Source organism: Tympanuchus pallidicinctus, unplaced genomic scaffold (assembly GCF_026119805.1).
Source record: "Tympanuchus pallidicinctus isolate F22 unplaced genomic scaffold, pur_lepc_1.0 scaffold7, whole genome shotgun sequence".
In the NCBI taxonomy this organism is placed as follows: domain Eukaryota; kingdom Metazoa; phylum Chordata; class Aves; order Galliformes; family Phasianidae; genus Tympanuchus; species Tympanuchus pallidicinctus.
Genome location: NW_026294791.1, coordinates 2,395,362 through 2,408,101, shown reverse-complemented (window position 1 = coordinate 2,408,101; position 12,740 = coordinate 2,395,362). Strand labels below are relative to the sequence as shown.

Sequence of the window (12,740 nt, the reverse complement as noted above, 5' to 3'; positions counted from 1 at the left end):
CTGCTTGGTGATAACTCTGACTAGGCAGCAAGGGACCATTGTCACTTGACAGCGTTATCTCTTAATTATATTATCTCTTAATTACAGGAGCTAATTGTTTGTTTCTTTATTAGTAGGGGCAGATACGGGCCCAAGGACTGTGGAGATAACAAGGGTCAGTGAGTTATTTTCTACCAATTCAAAAAGCTGACACCTTAGACTGAAGTTGTCAGTTTTTATAGTGTTCCTGAGAAGTAAAATTGCGTTATTTATGTTTGCGATAGGCTCTTGAATGTGTGCCTGTGTGTGTGAGGGGCTGTGTGTGTGTGTGTCAAACCTATCTATTGTTTGCACCATGACACATAAGTCAAATGGATTAGTTATTCCTGTACCCTAAACATTGGCCTCTCCTAGTGGCTCCAATCAAAAATGCTTTTTTGCTTTGTTTTAGGGACCAAACGATGCTCTTGGTATCAGCATAGCAGGAGGAAAGGGGAGTCCATTAGGAGATATTCCCATCTTCATTGCTATGATTCAGGCTAGCGGTGTGGCAGCACGGACCCAAAGACTCAGAGTAAGTAGAAATGTCCTCTTAGTGCCTTCTTTTCCATCTGCTGTGCATGTCTCTCTCAGAGAAGGAGCCTCAGGCACTTCTGTATATGCCATCTCTTGGATAATGTCTCATAGACTACCCTGTCTCTTTTTTAAAACAAACTAACAAGCCCTGCACACATCTTTCCCTTTTGATTATATTGCAACTTGGGACAATTGCAGTGGTTGCCTACGTGGAAGAGAAACGTTAAGGAAGAGAACACTTATAAGTAGTCTTTGAGTGTGATTGAGCAAAAGAAATAAACTGAAAGATCTGCAGTGGGTGTTCATCCAGCTCAGAGAAAGCAGCAACAAGCTGTCTAGAAACCACAGGCATTCTGGAGACTGCAGGCTGGGCCTCGCTTAGAGCTCAGGCAAGGCAGAAACCAGATCAGAGGTTGCTTGTTTGATGCCAAGGACCTTATAAAGAATTGCAAAAATAAAATGGTTGCATCAGATTCATAGCACATGTGAATTTCTAGGGATGACCACAGTGATCGTTTATCAGTTTGGGAGTTTCAGGAAATAAGGAGTACTGAAAAGAATTTATTGTGCAGTTGCACAGGAAAACTTTGGCCCATGAGATTCACTACGTAACCACCTCTACGTTCATGCTCTGTCTCTAATAGAAACACACAATAGCACTAAGTGTCAGTGTCAGGATCAGCTTTATTCATAAAGAGAAGAAATAATGTTGGTTAATTAGGTTAATACCAGAAGCATCCGCTTTCATCTTGTGCTTACACAATCTATGAGACTATGAACTTGTCTGCACGTATCGACACAAATGAATCCTTTTTGGATGGGAGAAAAGCAGTCCATCTTAGCCTCTCTGTTTGCAAATGGAAATAGTAAGATACAGCCCACCTTTTTTTCTCAGATCACATTGTTATTAAAAAAAAAAATCTGCATTATGCTACCTCTGACAAATGGTAAATGATCACTAGCAGCATAGAATTCTCACAGAAGCAATCCTGCAAAAGAGAAGCACGACTATGCAGTGCCAAGTTCATCAGGAATTTTAAGCATTCTTAATTTTAATTTTCCTTAATGCTAGTAATTTTCCATTACTGTTGTACTTCTAGGTTGGAGATCGGATTGTCAGTCTTAATGGGCAACCTTTGGATGGGCTGTCGCATGCAGATGCTGTTAATCTACTAAAGAATGCTTATGGGAGCATTATCCTGCAGGTATGGTGATAAATGGAACATGCAGCTGCATGAGGGTAGATAAATGGCATTTGGGGAAAAAAAAAACCCTGAGCATCATTGGCACAAGGCATCACAGAATTGCAGGGTGCTTGCTGATGGGAATTACACAGAATGAAAGCAAGAAATAATTTTCATTCAAAAAATTCTCTATTGCCACTTGTACAGGCTGTGAGCACGATTATATAAAAGCGTAACAAAGAGAACAAAATAACTTGTTGCTACACCTGATAAATCAACAAGCTTCCAAGTTTGTTTGCTTTTAATTTCAAGTTAGCTAAGAACAAGAAACTGTGTCTGTTCTGTGTACATGCATGCTACTGGACTGTGACCAAACTGTGTTGTTGATTTTCTTGTTCTTGAAAGGGAGAGAAGAAAGGATGCTAATAGCAATTAGCAAAAATGATAGCATCATCATTAACACAGTGCCATCTAAAATTGATTATCTACAATTCTAGATGTATATTCTATATATAGTCTACAGTAACACTTGAGAGAGAAGAAAGGGTTTATCACTGCTGCACATATATGCTAGCTAAAAGGAAGCCATGTTCTGCCACTTGGGTTCTGATTGCTGCTTGCCAGCGTGTTCATCTTGAGTTTATTTTTATGTTTACACAAAGAAATTGGAAAAATACATGCCAGAGAGAATTCAAAATGCCACCCGTTTGCAAAATTATTGTAACAATTGGAAAACAAGCTTAAGAGTAGAATCTACTGTAATTTTCTTTATCATCGCAGCATATTGGGTTTGAACACATCTTGAGAGATTTTCACAGGCTTCTTGCTTTCATTACAACATAAATGTGGCTATAAAAAAAAAAAATTAAAAAATGTGAGAGGAAAAGAAAACAAAGAAAGAAAAATGGAACGATAATAAACTTAGACTGCTTATTCTTTGTCTGTCCATGAACTGCTGACCTGGTAAGTGATGAGCCAGTTCCAGAGCAGATGGTGTATTTGTGTAGTTCCATTGAAGTCAAAGGAGCTGCACAGAGACACACCAGCTGAGGATTTTCTGTTAAATTATAGTTATCATATTGTTACTAACGTTGAGTAATTTCACTTTTCATGTCAACAGTATTCCCTGAATAGAAAATGAAAGCTTGCTGCGGAACCCAAAATTGCTAATCTTGAAAGCTGTAATACAGCGTATTCCACCTCATCATGTATTTAAAATTATTCCTGATGAAGCACGCTGTCAGTTGTTGCTCACATAAACAAAGAGGTTGTTCTGGAAATGTCTTGGCTTTTGTCAGCTGATGGTTTTTCTTCCATATTTTTGCCATCTAGCTCAAAATGTGTTGAGTACTTTTACAGATGATACCGTTCTTTCCTCTGATAGAATGGGGTCTGTTTTCCTCTGCTAAAAATCAGTGATGGGAGGCTGTATTTTAACAGCAGCAGTGGAGCAGTGCTGCAGCCACGCTGTAAGTAGGATGCTATGTCTGCAGCGTGTGCCAACTGCAGGTACTTCTCAATTGCTGGGCTGCTTTTTGATGAAAACAATCTAAATGGAATAATCCTATCAATGCGATAATCGTGACTGATGTGTCATTAAGTAATTCTGTTTATTATCAGGTTAGACCACTTCATGGCAAACTGCTTTGAAAGGTCAGATAATTGCGTTCAGTGGTGTGGAAAGGCTTATTATGGGTACGTCCTGGGAAGGATGGTAAAGGAGTTTGCAAATGCTGTTTGCAAATGGGAGATTAGGGTCTCAGGGGAACAATCATCCCTTCCGGCTGTTTTGATGCTTTGGTTTAATTTAATTTCTTTTCGACAGGTGTAGTAATGAGATAAGGGGAAGCTTTTTTTACAAGGTTGTTGAACTCTGATGCGTTCTTACTGCCGACTGAAGATTTTTTGAATATAGATTTATTTTACCCCATTTTATTCAACAACAAAATACGACAAGTACTGGCTGGCACTCTTTCCCCTACTGCGTTGGGAAGGGAAGCTTCAGTGCCTCTGCTGCCTGAGCCAGGTGCAGCCATCTCCTCCATGGGACCCCATCACTGAACCTGAGACCTGGGATGTGAAATTTGCACGAGTGTTAAGCTTTATTCCTAGAAAATGCTACCAGCCTCTCTTGGCTCCAAGTGATTAGAAAGGGGGATACAGTACTGGGGAAGAATTGTGAGCGTTCATTTAGAACGGGGGATTTATATAATGCATTTTTTTGTTGTTGCTGTTTAAGAAAGGTATGTTGCCCTTCAGCTGTGATCCCGGCAAGGAATGGCAAAAGCACTTGTTAATTTTGATAAAGTAAGGCCTCAGGTAGCTGGAGGACGCACTGGAAAGGAACTTAGTGGGTATTTGTCACTGTCAGTGAGCCAAGCCCCTGTACAATAGGCATCAAGCAGAGACGAGTATCGAGTATCTCATCAGATGGAGATGGAGGTATGGGAGAACCACTGCAGGCAGTCCTTAGGAAGTTATCCTTCTAGCTGTGGACACTTAAAATCCCGAATGCTTCTAGTTGGTTTCCTCAAATGTTTTCCAGAAAAAAAACATCAAAAAATAGAAAATCAACTTACAAGGAAAGATTGAAAAAAAAAAAAAAAAAAAAGAAGATCTGGAGTGGGTCTTCTCCCTGTCTTTCATGAAACCCATTGGGCCTGCATCCTGCATCCCATCATGCGTGGGACTGAGCTCAATGAACAGCAAAACCCAGCCCTCAGTGCTCTCAGTACATCTGCAGCTGGCTTTGTATCCCCCTGCTCAGCACCTGAGTGCTGGTCCTGTAAACGCAACAGAAAGCTCCAGAGCAAAGTCAGTGTTTGACCCCCAGATAGATAGGTTAGTAATTAGTAATTTTTAACACTATTACTTGAAAGCGTTGAAGGAAATACAAGAGCACAGGACTTGTTTGAAATTTGATATTAGCTGTTTTCCGTGTAATTATTGAAGTGTTTCAGCATTAAGTGCCATGCAGAGTACTTCATTGCTTTCTCCTGTTTAGGTCGTGGCTGATACCAACATCAGTGCCATTGCTACCCAACTGGAGAGCATGTCTGCAGGATGCAATGTCAACTCTTCTTCTGAGCATGCTTCTGAAGATCCAGAGTAAGTTTGTATTAGCATGTGTAACAGATATATTTCTATGCCCCATGCAAGGGAAAAGCCTAGGGTGGTGAAGGAGGCCTCTTCCCATTCCTTTTCTCTCTAATTTACATCGCCTTTAAAATGGTAACTGTGACCTTCTCCAATCTGATCACAGATCTGTGTCCTTCTTTACCCAGTAACAGATACTGATTGTCTAAATAAGGGTAAAATGTATCTCCAAACACTTGCCTTATCTTTCCTAACGCGTTATGCTGATATGATAGTTCTGCCCTTGTCTGTTGGCTTCCTCCTTGGTCATCAGCAGACAAAGAAAAGAGATATTAAAAAAAAAAAACAACCTGGTAACAGACAAATCTTTCAAAACACGTCCAAGAACTTTCTTTGTTTTTTTGAACCTTTTTACAATTCTAAAAAGTCTCATTATTTTTTTTTTCCTATCTGTAGTACCTCTGTATGGTGACAGAACTTAGAGACATAGCCCTCCCATGGCCGTGCATCATTCTCCATCATATGCTTTTAAGGGCAGCTTACAGCACTCCAGTTGTCATTTAGAAATTCATTTGATCTTCATATGGTTCCTTAGCTTCATCTTGTCCTTCGTTTTCATTCTTTGATTCATTATATTTGTTTTATGATGCTGAGATGGCTGCCCTGTCTCAGGGATGAGCATAGAGGTTGAGCTATTTATGCTGCATTCACTAGTCTTACAGTGTGAGATACTGTTTTTACTGCTGCCCTCAAAGGAGAATTACTTCCTTCCCAAAACGATATGAATTCTCCTTTCATATCAAAATAGTAATGAGATCTGATTTTGAAAATACAAAGTAGACGTATATGTGTCCAAAAGAAACTGATAGATGAGAGTCACCATGGGCCATATCTTAATTTGGTAGAACACGCCAAACAGCTTTAGTCCAGAATATTCTCTCTACATATATAGAAATGCCTGTTTCAGACTTGAGGTGGATAAATAGAAATGAGGTTCCAACAAGACTCTTCCGCAGCACTGAGTGAGGGGCTCTGGAATAGCTCTGGGGCTGCAAGGTGCAGGGATGTGGGTGGGATGGAGGTTAGAAACAGCCCAAAGAACTTACAACAGAGCTGAGACTGTAAAGACAAGTGCTGCTGGCTGCGTGCTGTCTGACAGACTCACTTCAGTGCAGTCACAAAATAAAATTACCCTGTGAGGAAGCTGTTGCAGTGACCACTTACTGGGACGAAGGATGGCAGCTTGGCCAGTAAGAGAGCAAACTCTCCTTTAAGCAACTGCAGATTAGAGGAATAGCACTCCTGCATCAGAGAGGAGTGCTCTTGCTGAGCTCTTTATAAATAAGTATTTTCAAAGGGAGGAGCTGAAGGATGTGGAACAGCTTGTGAGCTCTGGGCTGCTCAGGAGCGCGTTTCAGCAGCAGGACAGGAATCATGCTTAGTGACTGCATGAGAAAATCTTGATAGATAAATCTCTCTGTAAGTGTTCCTTCTGCAGAAAATCCCCACAGACAGACCATGTTATTCTAAGTGATATTTATTGTGTTTTCAGAGCACCTCAGCCTAAGATTATTACTTTGGAGAAAGGCTCTGATGGACTGGGATTTAGTATTGTGGGGGGGTATGGAAGTCCCCATGGAGACCTGCCCATTTATGTCAAGACTATATTTGCCAAGGTATATTTGTGTTTTGTTTTTTTTCCTCCCTTTTTCTTTATTATCTTACAAAAAAATAATAAATGTAAGATTTGGCTTGGGTGATATATGTGGAATCTAAAGGAAAATGAACTGCCTAGGTACATGGATGTGAGCAGACCCAGAACGCACCTCTGGCTTCTTGGTTTATATTTCACAGTACTGATGGCTGAAACAAGACACTTCACCTCAGCAAAATTGTTCTGTGTCCTTTGGAAACTTGCTTTTATACATATAAATATTTATAAAGCAGCTTTATATCTGCATACCTCACTGTCTTCCCAGAAGTACGGAGACATCATTTTTCTCACTGTACACGACTGGAGACAGTTGCAGAGATACTATATCCTTGTGGCCAGGCTTCAGTTACAAAGCCCTGTGCCCAGATGGTCACCTCAATGAGAAAAGCCACTGGAAGAAAGAAACGCCACCCCATGTGGCTTGTTGATGAATTGGCTTCCACATCAGTCCTGGCTTTAGTTATCCTCCCTCGCTTCCAGCTCCGTGCTCATGCTCTCCGTGGGCACTGCCTTCCCTGTGCTGTTTGCTTGCTGTCCCAGCTGGTCCCTGGCCCTGAGCATCAGGGGAGGGCATGGGTTCCATGCTGAGGAACCAGCACAACACAGCACCTTGCAGCTGGGGCTGCTCTCTGCATTTGCCAGCAAGATCTTTTTGTGGAGTCGTGACTGATGTAGTCCTGAAATGGGGGAGGGAAACAATGGGGATTAGGGAGACCTAACATAAAGCAACTTGGAAATCAGTCGCAGAAAGTTGTTTGTTCTGTAACTGTTTGCATTTCTGACAGGGTAGGTGATAGAAAATGAACAAAAAAAAAAAATCACCTTGTCTTTAAACAGATGCTAAGATTTACAGATCTGTAGATGTGAGCACAGCTGAGAAACTCCCAAACTAGGATCCACTGATGGGGCCAGGAGGCAGAGGCAGTCATTGTAAGCTGAACTCTGGGCAGGGCCTCTGGATATAGGGAAAAGAGCCATGTTCAGGAGCTCAGGAGGGGAACAGCCACTTCTGGAGCTCCATGGGTGATTCCCAGGGCCTTTAGTTAAACCTAATCCCAGAGCCGAGGGCTCTCTCTGAGCTCTGTCTCCCTTTCCACATTTTAACCTGTTTTTCAGTACTTTTCAGTGCTTTAACAAGTCTCTGTGTGATCAGAAAACACAGAACCAGTCATTACTCTGCCTTGTTCCCAGGGAACGAGCTGATTCTCCTTTTCCTGGAGATGTGTTGCCTGCCCGTGCTGCCCCAGACCTGCAGAGCTGGCTAAGCAGCAGGGAGCAAGACTTCAAACACTGCAGATTTTGGCCCCATGTTACTGCTCCCTCCTTTTCCACATCCCCCACCCCGTTACGGTGGGGTTTCCAGTGCTGCATCCCTCCTCATTTCATCCATCAGCATTACAGAGACGGGAGGGCTCCGTGCTACCAGCCAATAACGTTTCCTTTTGCCATTTGCAGGGAGCAGCTGCGGACGATGGCAGACTGAAGCGCGGCGATCAGATTTTAGCAGTTAATGGGGAAGCTTTGGAAGGTGTTACCCATGAGCAAGCTGTAGCTATTCTGAAGCGCCAGAAAGGAACTGTGACATTATCGGTGTTATCATGAATGTCATTGCACTTGCAGAGATAAATACAATTATTTTAAAACATCGGTAGAGCTATAATAATACAGCTCAGCTCTGAGCTGGGTGTAAAGCAAACTCTGGCCAAAATTAATCAGCGTTCAGCCCGCTGCCAGAACGGGCAGTGTGCGTCTCGAGCTTCGTTTAACCTTCCACACCCATCAGCCTTTCTCCCTGCCCTCCCCTGACTTCTGGTGGCTTTTGAGTTTTCTCTGGACAACTTTAATTAACGGGCTTCAAAGAATAAGATCCATTTCGCCTTATTTACACGTCAGTTTACCTCCACTAGTCTGAACCCCAGATACATTGGCTGAACCTGGGCTCTGTTCAAATACAAAGGAGAATTTAGATCATCAGCCAATCTCATCTGATGAGCAGAAATAAATGCTGAGTGACTTGTCATCTCACTCATGATTTACTTATGCTAATTGTCCTTTCAAGTATGCCAGAAAACATTAGCAATGTAATTAAATTACCACTGTTCCAAATGATGAAATATCAAATTCTCCTCTGGGAAATTATTTGTGTTCAGCACAGTAAGTCTGATAGTCAAATGTGAACTTCTCATGTTTATCTCTTTGGGTAAGTCTATGGAAGTTAGTCAGAGGTAATTACTGTGATGTGTCAATTTGCAGCCTTTAGCGTGAAAAATAAACCAGGGGAGAGAGGAATTTATTTTTTTAGGCTTTTAAATGTTTGAGCCTTTTCAGATATTTAGGCAGCATGAACAACAACATATCTCGTTCTATTCTGATTATGTTTTTATAGAAGAAATGTGCTGATACGTGCCGGGCATGTTGCATACAAAGGCAGTCGTTGTGCCAAGCTGCAGCATAACCGTTCATCCTGAAACTTTAATGAAGACAAAAGTTTGCTTCGGCCACACGATCCTGTAATTCTTGCCACGATGGCTGTCCCTCTGCACGTTGTCTTGGAGGCTAGATGATGTTAATCCAAACCAGCACACCATTCCTCGTTTCCAGGAGTCTCTCCAGGTTCAGGTAGTGCTGGAAGAGGCTTTCATGGATAAGGAGGATGGCTCTCGGGAGCTCTGGGGCTCAGTTCTGGGGGATGCCAGCCACTGCCAGGAGGTGAGAAGCTGATGCTGCAGGAAGCAGCTGTAGGAGGTCACAGTGATGCCCTCCCTGTGGCTGGCTGCTCCCTCCTGTTTCCCCAGGCACAGCACACTGCAGGGCTCTCAACTCCATCCCCCAGCCACAGGGTGCAGCTGAAGCCCTTGAGCTGTCTGGCATGAGCTCAGCCCTCCTGTGCAGTGGAGGTGGGATGCAGCCACGTTCCACCAAGCAGTAGTGACTCGGTATCACAGCCGTTCCTGCAGTGATGGTACAACCGTGGCCTTGGCGATTAAGCAAATGAATTTGGCAGGCAGATTAATGGCATTGCAAGTCATTGTGGTTTAATCTGCCTATCTAGAGGAACAGTAGGGCTTTGGAGGAAGCAACCCACTCTCATTTGGGCTGTTTGGTGTAATTTATAATGATGATGTAGCGGGGGGAAAAAAATGAAGTGTGTGTGTGTGAAAATTGTCTGCTCGTCTGATGTGAAAAATCCTTAGAAATAAATGGAAAGAGAATTGAAAACATGTAATATAATGACCAAGTAGCACAAGGAAAAGGTACTGTTAGTGTGTATGTTTTAGCTGGGCTGGGTATTCCCCCATGTTAGGTAGAAGAACACAGCCTGAAAGGAGCAAGCTGGGATTGCCTGCATTGAATTGCAATGAGCTTGCCTTGAAAAGGTTTTCTTCAGTTCATGTAGAAGTTTTCTTTGACTTTAGGCAATCACAAAGTGCATTTAGCCTGCTGGAACACGGAGGGGGTGTTCTGCTCATAGTGCCTGGAAGAGACTTAACGTTTCAAATGGGTTCTCACTGATTTGCCAAGCAAAGGGTTAGTGGGCCCTTGGCTGCAGACACAAAACTGTATCCAAATGTGTTGAATTGGACAATGTGTAGCTGCCTTTGGCTGCAGAGGTATCCGAGGCGCATGGAAGTTCAGTGCAGGTAGGTGAGCTGTGGAGAGGTACCTTCAGAAACATTGCATAGAATTTATGAACAAAATGTAATGGTTCCTCTGATTGGTTTGGTTTTTTTAGACGTTGCATTCCTACTTTAAGATGTTGCTGCATTTAATCAATGAAGTTTTACATGGCTATTTATTAGCCTGTTATGCACATACTGTTCATATACATAAAGAATAGAATTTATGGGCTGAGATATTTTGCACTTCTCATTACTCTGAATGAGATAACATTTTCTGCTTCTTGTAATTTGCACTTTGTGTCTTGAATATATTACTGCCAAAAATCATATTGCAACTAATTGATAAACCAGTGACCATGCGGAGAAGCGTGTGCTCTGTGTACAGGACCAAGTTAGATAATTAAATCTGCATTACGCTTGTCTGGGTCGAGGTGTTCTGGTTTATTTAAAACTTTATTTCTGTGCAAGGGAAAAGCAATTAAACCTCCTGATTGTATGTGTACATATATCAGTAAAATGAGACATTTTATGACTTCAAAGATTCGAAATAAAGCTCGGTTACTTAAGTAGCTGTGCATTTTATTTTGTTGTGGGTTTTTTTGTTTTTTTTTCATTGCTACAATTTATTGCATGAGATATCTTTGTTTTCAGTTCCAAGCAGGGCTCATTATTGCCTTTGGGAGGGAGCAGGAGCTACGGTACCAACCAAGGCCAGGCTCATGCCCAGGGCACAGGATCACTGCGGTCACAGGGAATGCTCACATCACAGCTGTGCTACAGCTGCTCACCAGGATGGCTCCTGCATGGGAAGGGCTCTGAGTTGGGAACGGCCACAAAGAGATTGCTCACAAGAGGCATGCAGGCAGCAAAGCCAGGGAGATAAGAAGAGGATTAAGACGAAGGTGCAAAGCAGCTGGTGTTGTGACCAGAGGAATCCAACTGGGCATGAAGTGTGCTTGCTGGAGGCATCTCACAGCCTTTTGGAGGTGCCATGGCACCACGGTTTGAACTCATCACGCTGCTGGAAGGGCTCTCCTGCCCTGATTGGTGGAACTTCTTTGTCAGAAGGGACACAGTTCCTCCTTCATCAAGAACAACCTCAACATCACCAGAAGCCATCTTAGGGCTGGTTGTATTTCTAGGCTAATTCTGCAAAGGGAAAGTTGTGCCTTTGTTTACACCAAGATTTTGTCACCCATGTGAGTTCGCTGTGTGCCACAAAGTGGAGCCATCCCAGCATCACCCTCATGGCTGTGAGGGTCAACCTGCTGTAATGGGACTGTGGCAAATGGCACTGCTGCGTGTGGAATAGCTGTAATGCCTGTAAATTCCCTGTAATTAATCAAATGGCAATTACCACCCTGGAAGTCTGACTTACATAGAGCCTGTTGAGGTAACATGATTATGCTGAGATGGAGCAGTTAATGTACCTTCGCCTGAAAGAACTGGAATGAATTAATTTAACATTACACACGTATAAAACATCAGTTTTTACAGTTGTGCTGAGCATTGACATATAATTCCATTATCATCTTTCTCCACGGTCTCGCACTTCCATATCCATAATTTAGCTGTATTTACATTCTGGTTAAGCATCGTCACGGCCATTGTTTTTCATCTCAGCAGCAATGGGTGCTTTGTTCTCTAATGGACGTATTCCTGTGACACCTGGACCTCAAGATGGCAACAAGTTAGAGATCCCTGTGTTCTGCAGCATCTCGGGCTGGAAAGGGAGGAGGATCACGTCCATGATGCATTCATCCTTCTCCCAACAAGACCCCAGAGGCTCTGCTCCACCGGCACATGCAGTAAAGCAGAGGGGCTGAAGCACAACATGGAAAACAGCATGAACTCCCTGCATCCCTGGTGCGTCTGCTGGAGGTGGTGTGCCTCTGGAACTGTTCTGGTAAAATTAAAAGTTAAATCCTCATCAGAGTAATGGGACCAATGGAAGCCACACTGACACGGAGTTATTCTGCCTGGCTGGGATGCCCTGGGCTGAATGAGCGCATGCTGAGCACGGCTTCTACTTTCCATCGCGTCCTAAGAAACAACACAAGGCTGCAGTACTGCATTGCCTCACCAGCAAGCTGCCACCAGGAGGAGGTAAAAACAAAAGGGAAGAGGCCTTGAAGGCCTGGTGATAGGATACTTCTGAAAAATGTGGTTTGGTTGTGCCTTGAACGCAACAACTGGCCTCTCCGCCTTCACTGATTCTTCACCCTGCACGTGGCTGCTGTTGGTGGTGTGTCTAGAACTGGCTGTGCAGGATGTGCCCTGAGCTGTGGGTCCCAGCAGCACAGCAGCCTCTCCTCTGCAGCTCAGCTGTGGGTGCAAGTTTGGAAATGGGATTTCATCTTTGCAGCCTTTGCATCATTTGTTGTACTTATCTGTCTCAAAGGGTGACTGCAGGTTCTTAAACAGAAACATCTGCCCTCAAACCAATATTCCCTATGAGCATTTTCAAGTTTTAGGAAAGCCTGAGTGTTTTTGCTTGCTGTTCCCGATCGCATCCCACCTCCCCGCATTCCTGGCTGCTGCTCCTGTGCCAGGAGGTGGCAGGGAGGTGAC

At 43.2% G+C, this 12,740-nt stretch overlaps 1 protein-coding gene across 11 annotated transcripts in view; it reads left to right on the top strand.

Moving 5' to 3' along the window:
- The window catches only part of PATJ (PATJ crumbs cell polarity complex component), a 142,197-nt gene extending 131,462 nt beyond the window's left edge, over window positions 1-10,735 (top strand). For 8 of the 11 annotated variants that reach the window (XM_052666802.1, XM_052666801.1, XM_052666798.1 and 5 more), the window contains 6 exons: window positions 114-154; window positions 431-553; window positions 1,656-1,760; window positions 4,744-4,847; window positions 6,388-6,511; window positions 8,005-10,735. In XM_052666802.1, the coding sequence (XP_052522762.1) occupies window positions 114-154; window positions 431-553; window positions 1,656-1,760; window positions 4,744-4,847; window positions 6,388-6,511; window positions 8,005-8,151 (644 nt within the window). In that variant the 3' untranslated portion in view covers window positions 8,152-10,735. The remainder of the gene's footprint in view (window positions 1-113; window positions 155-430; window positions 554-1,655; window positions 1,761-4,743; window positions 4,848-6,387; window positions 6,512-8,004) is intronic. The other 3 variants (XM_052666804.1, XM_052666809.1, XM_052666808.1) reach the window with 3 other exon arrangements.
- Window positions 10,736-12,740: the final 2,005 nt, after the last annotated feature.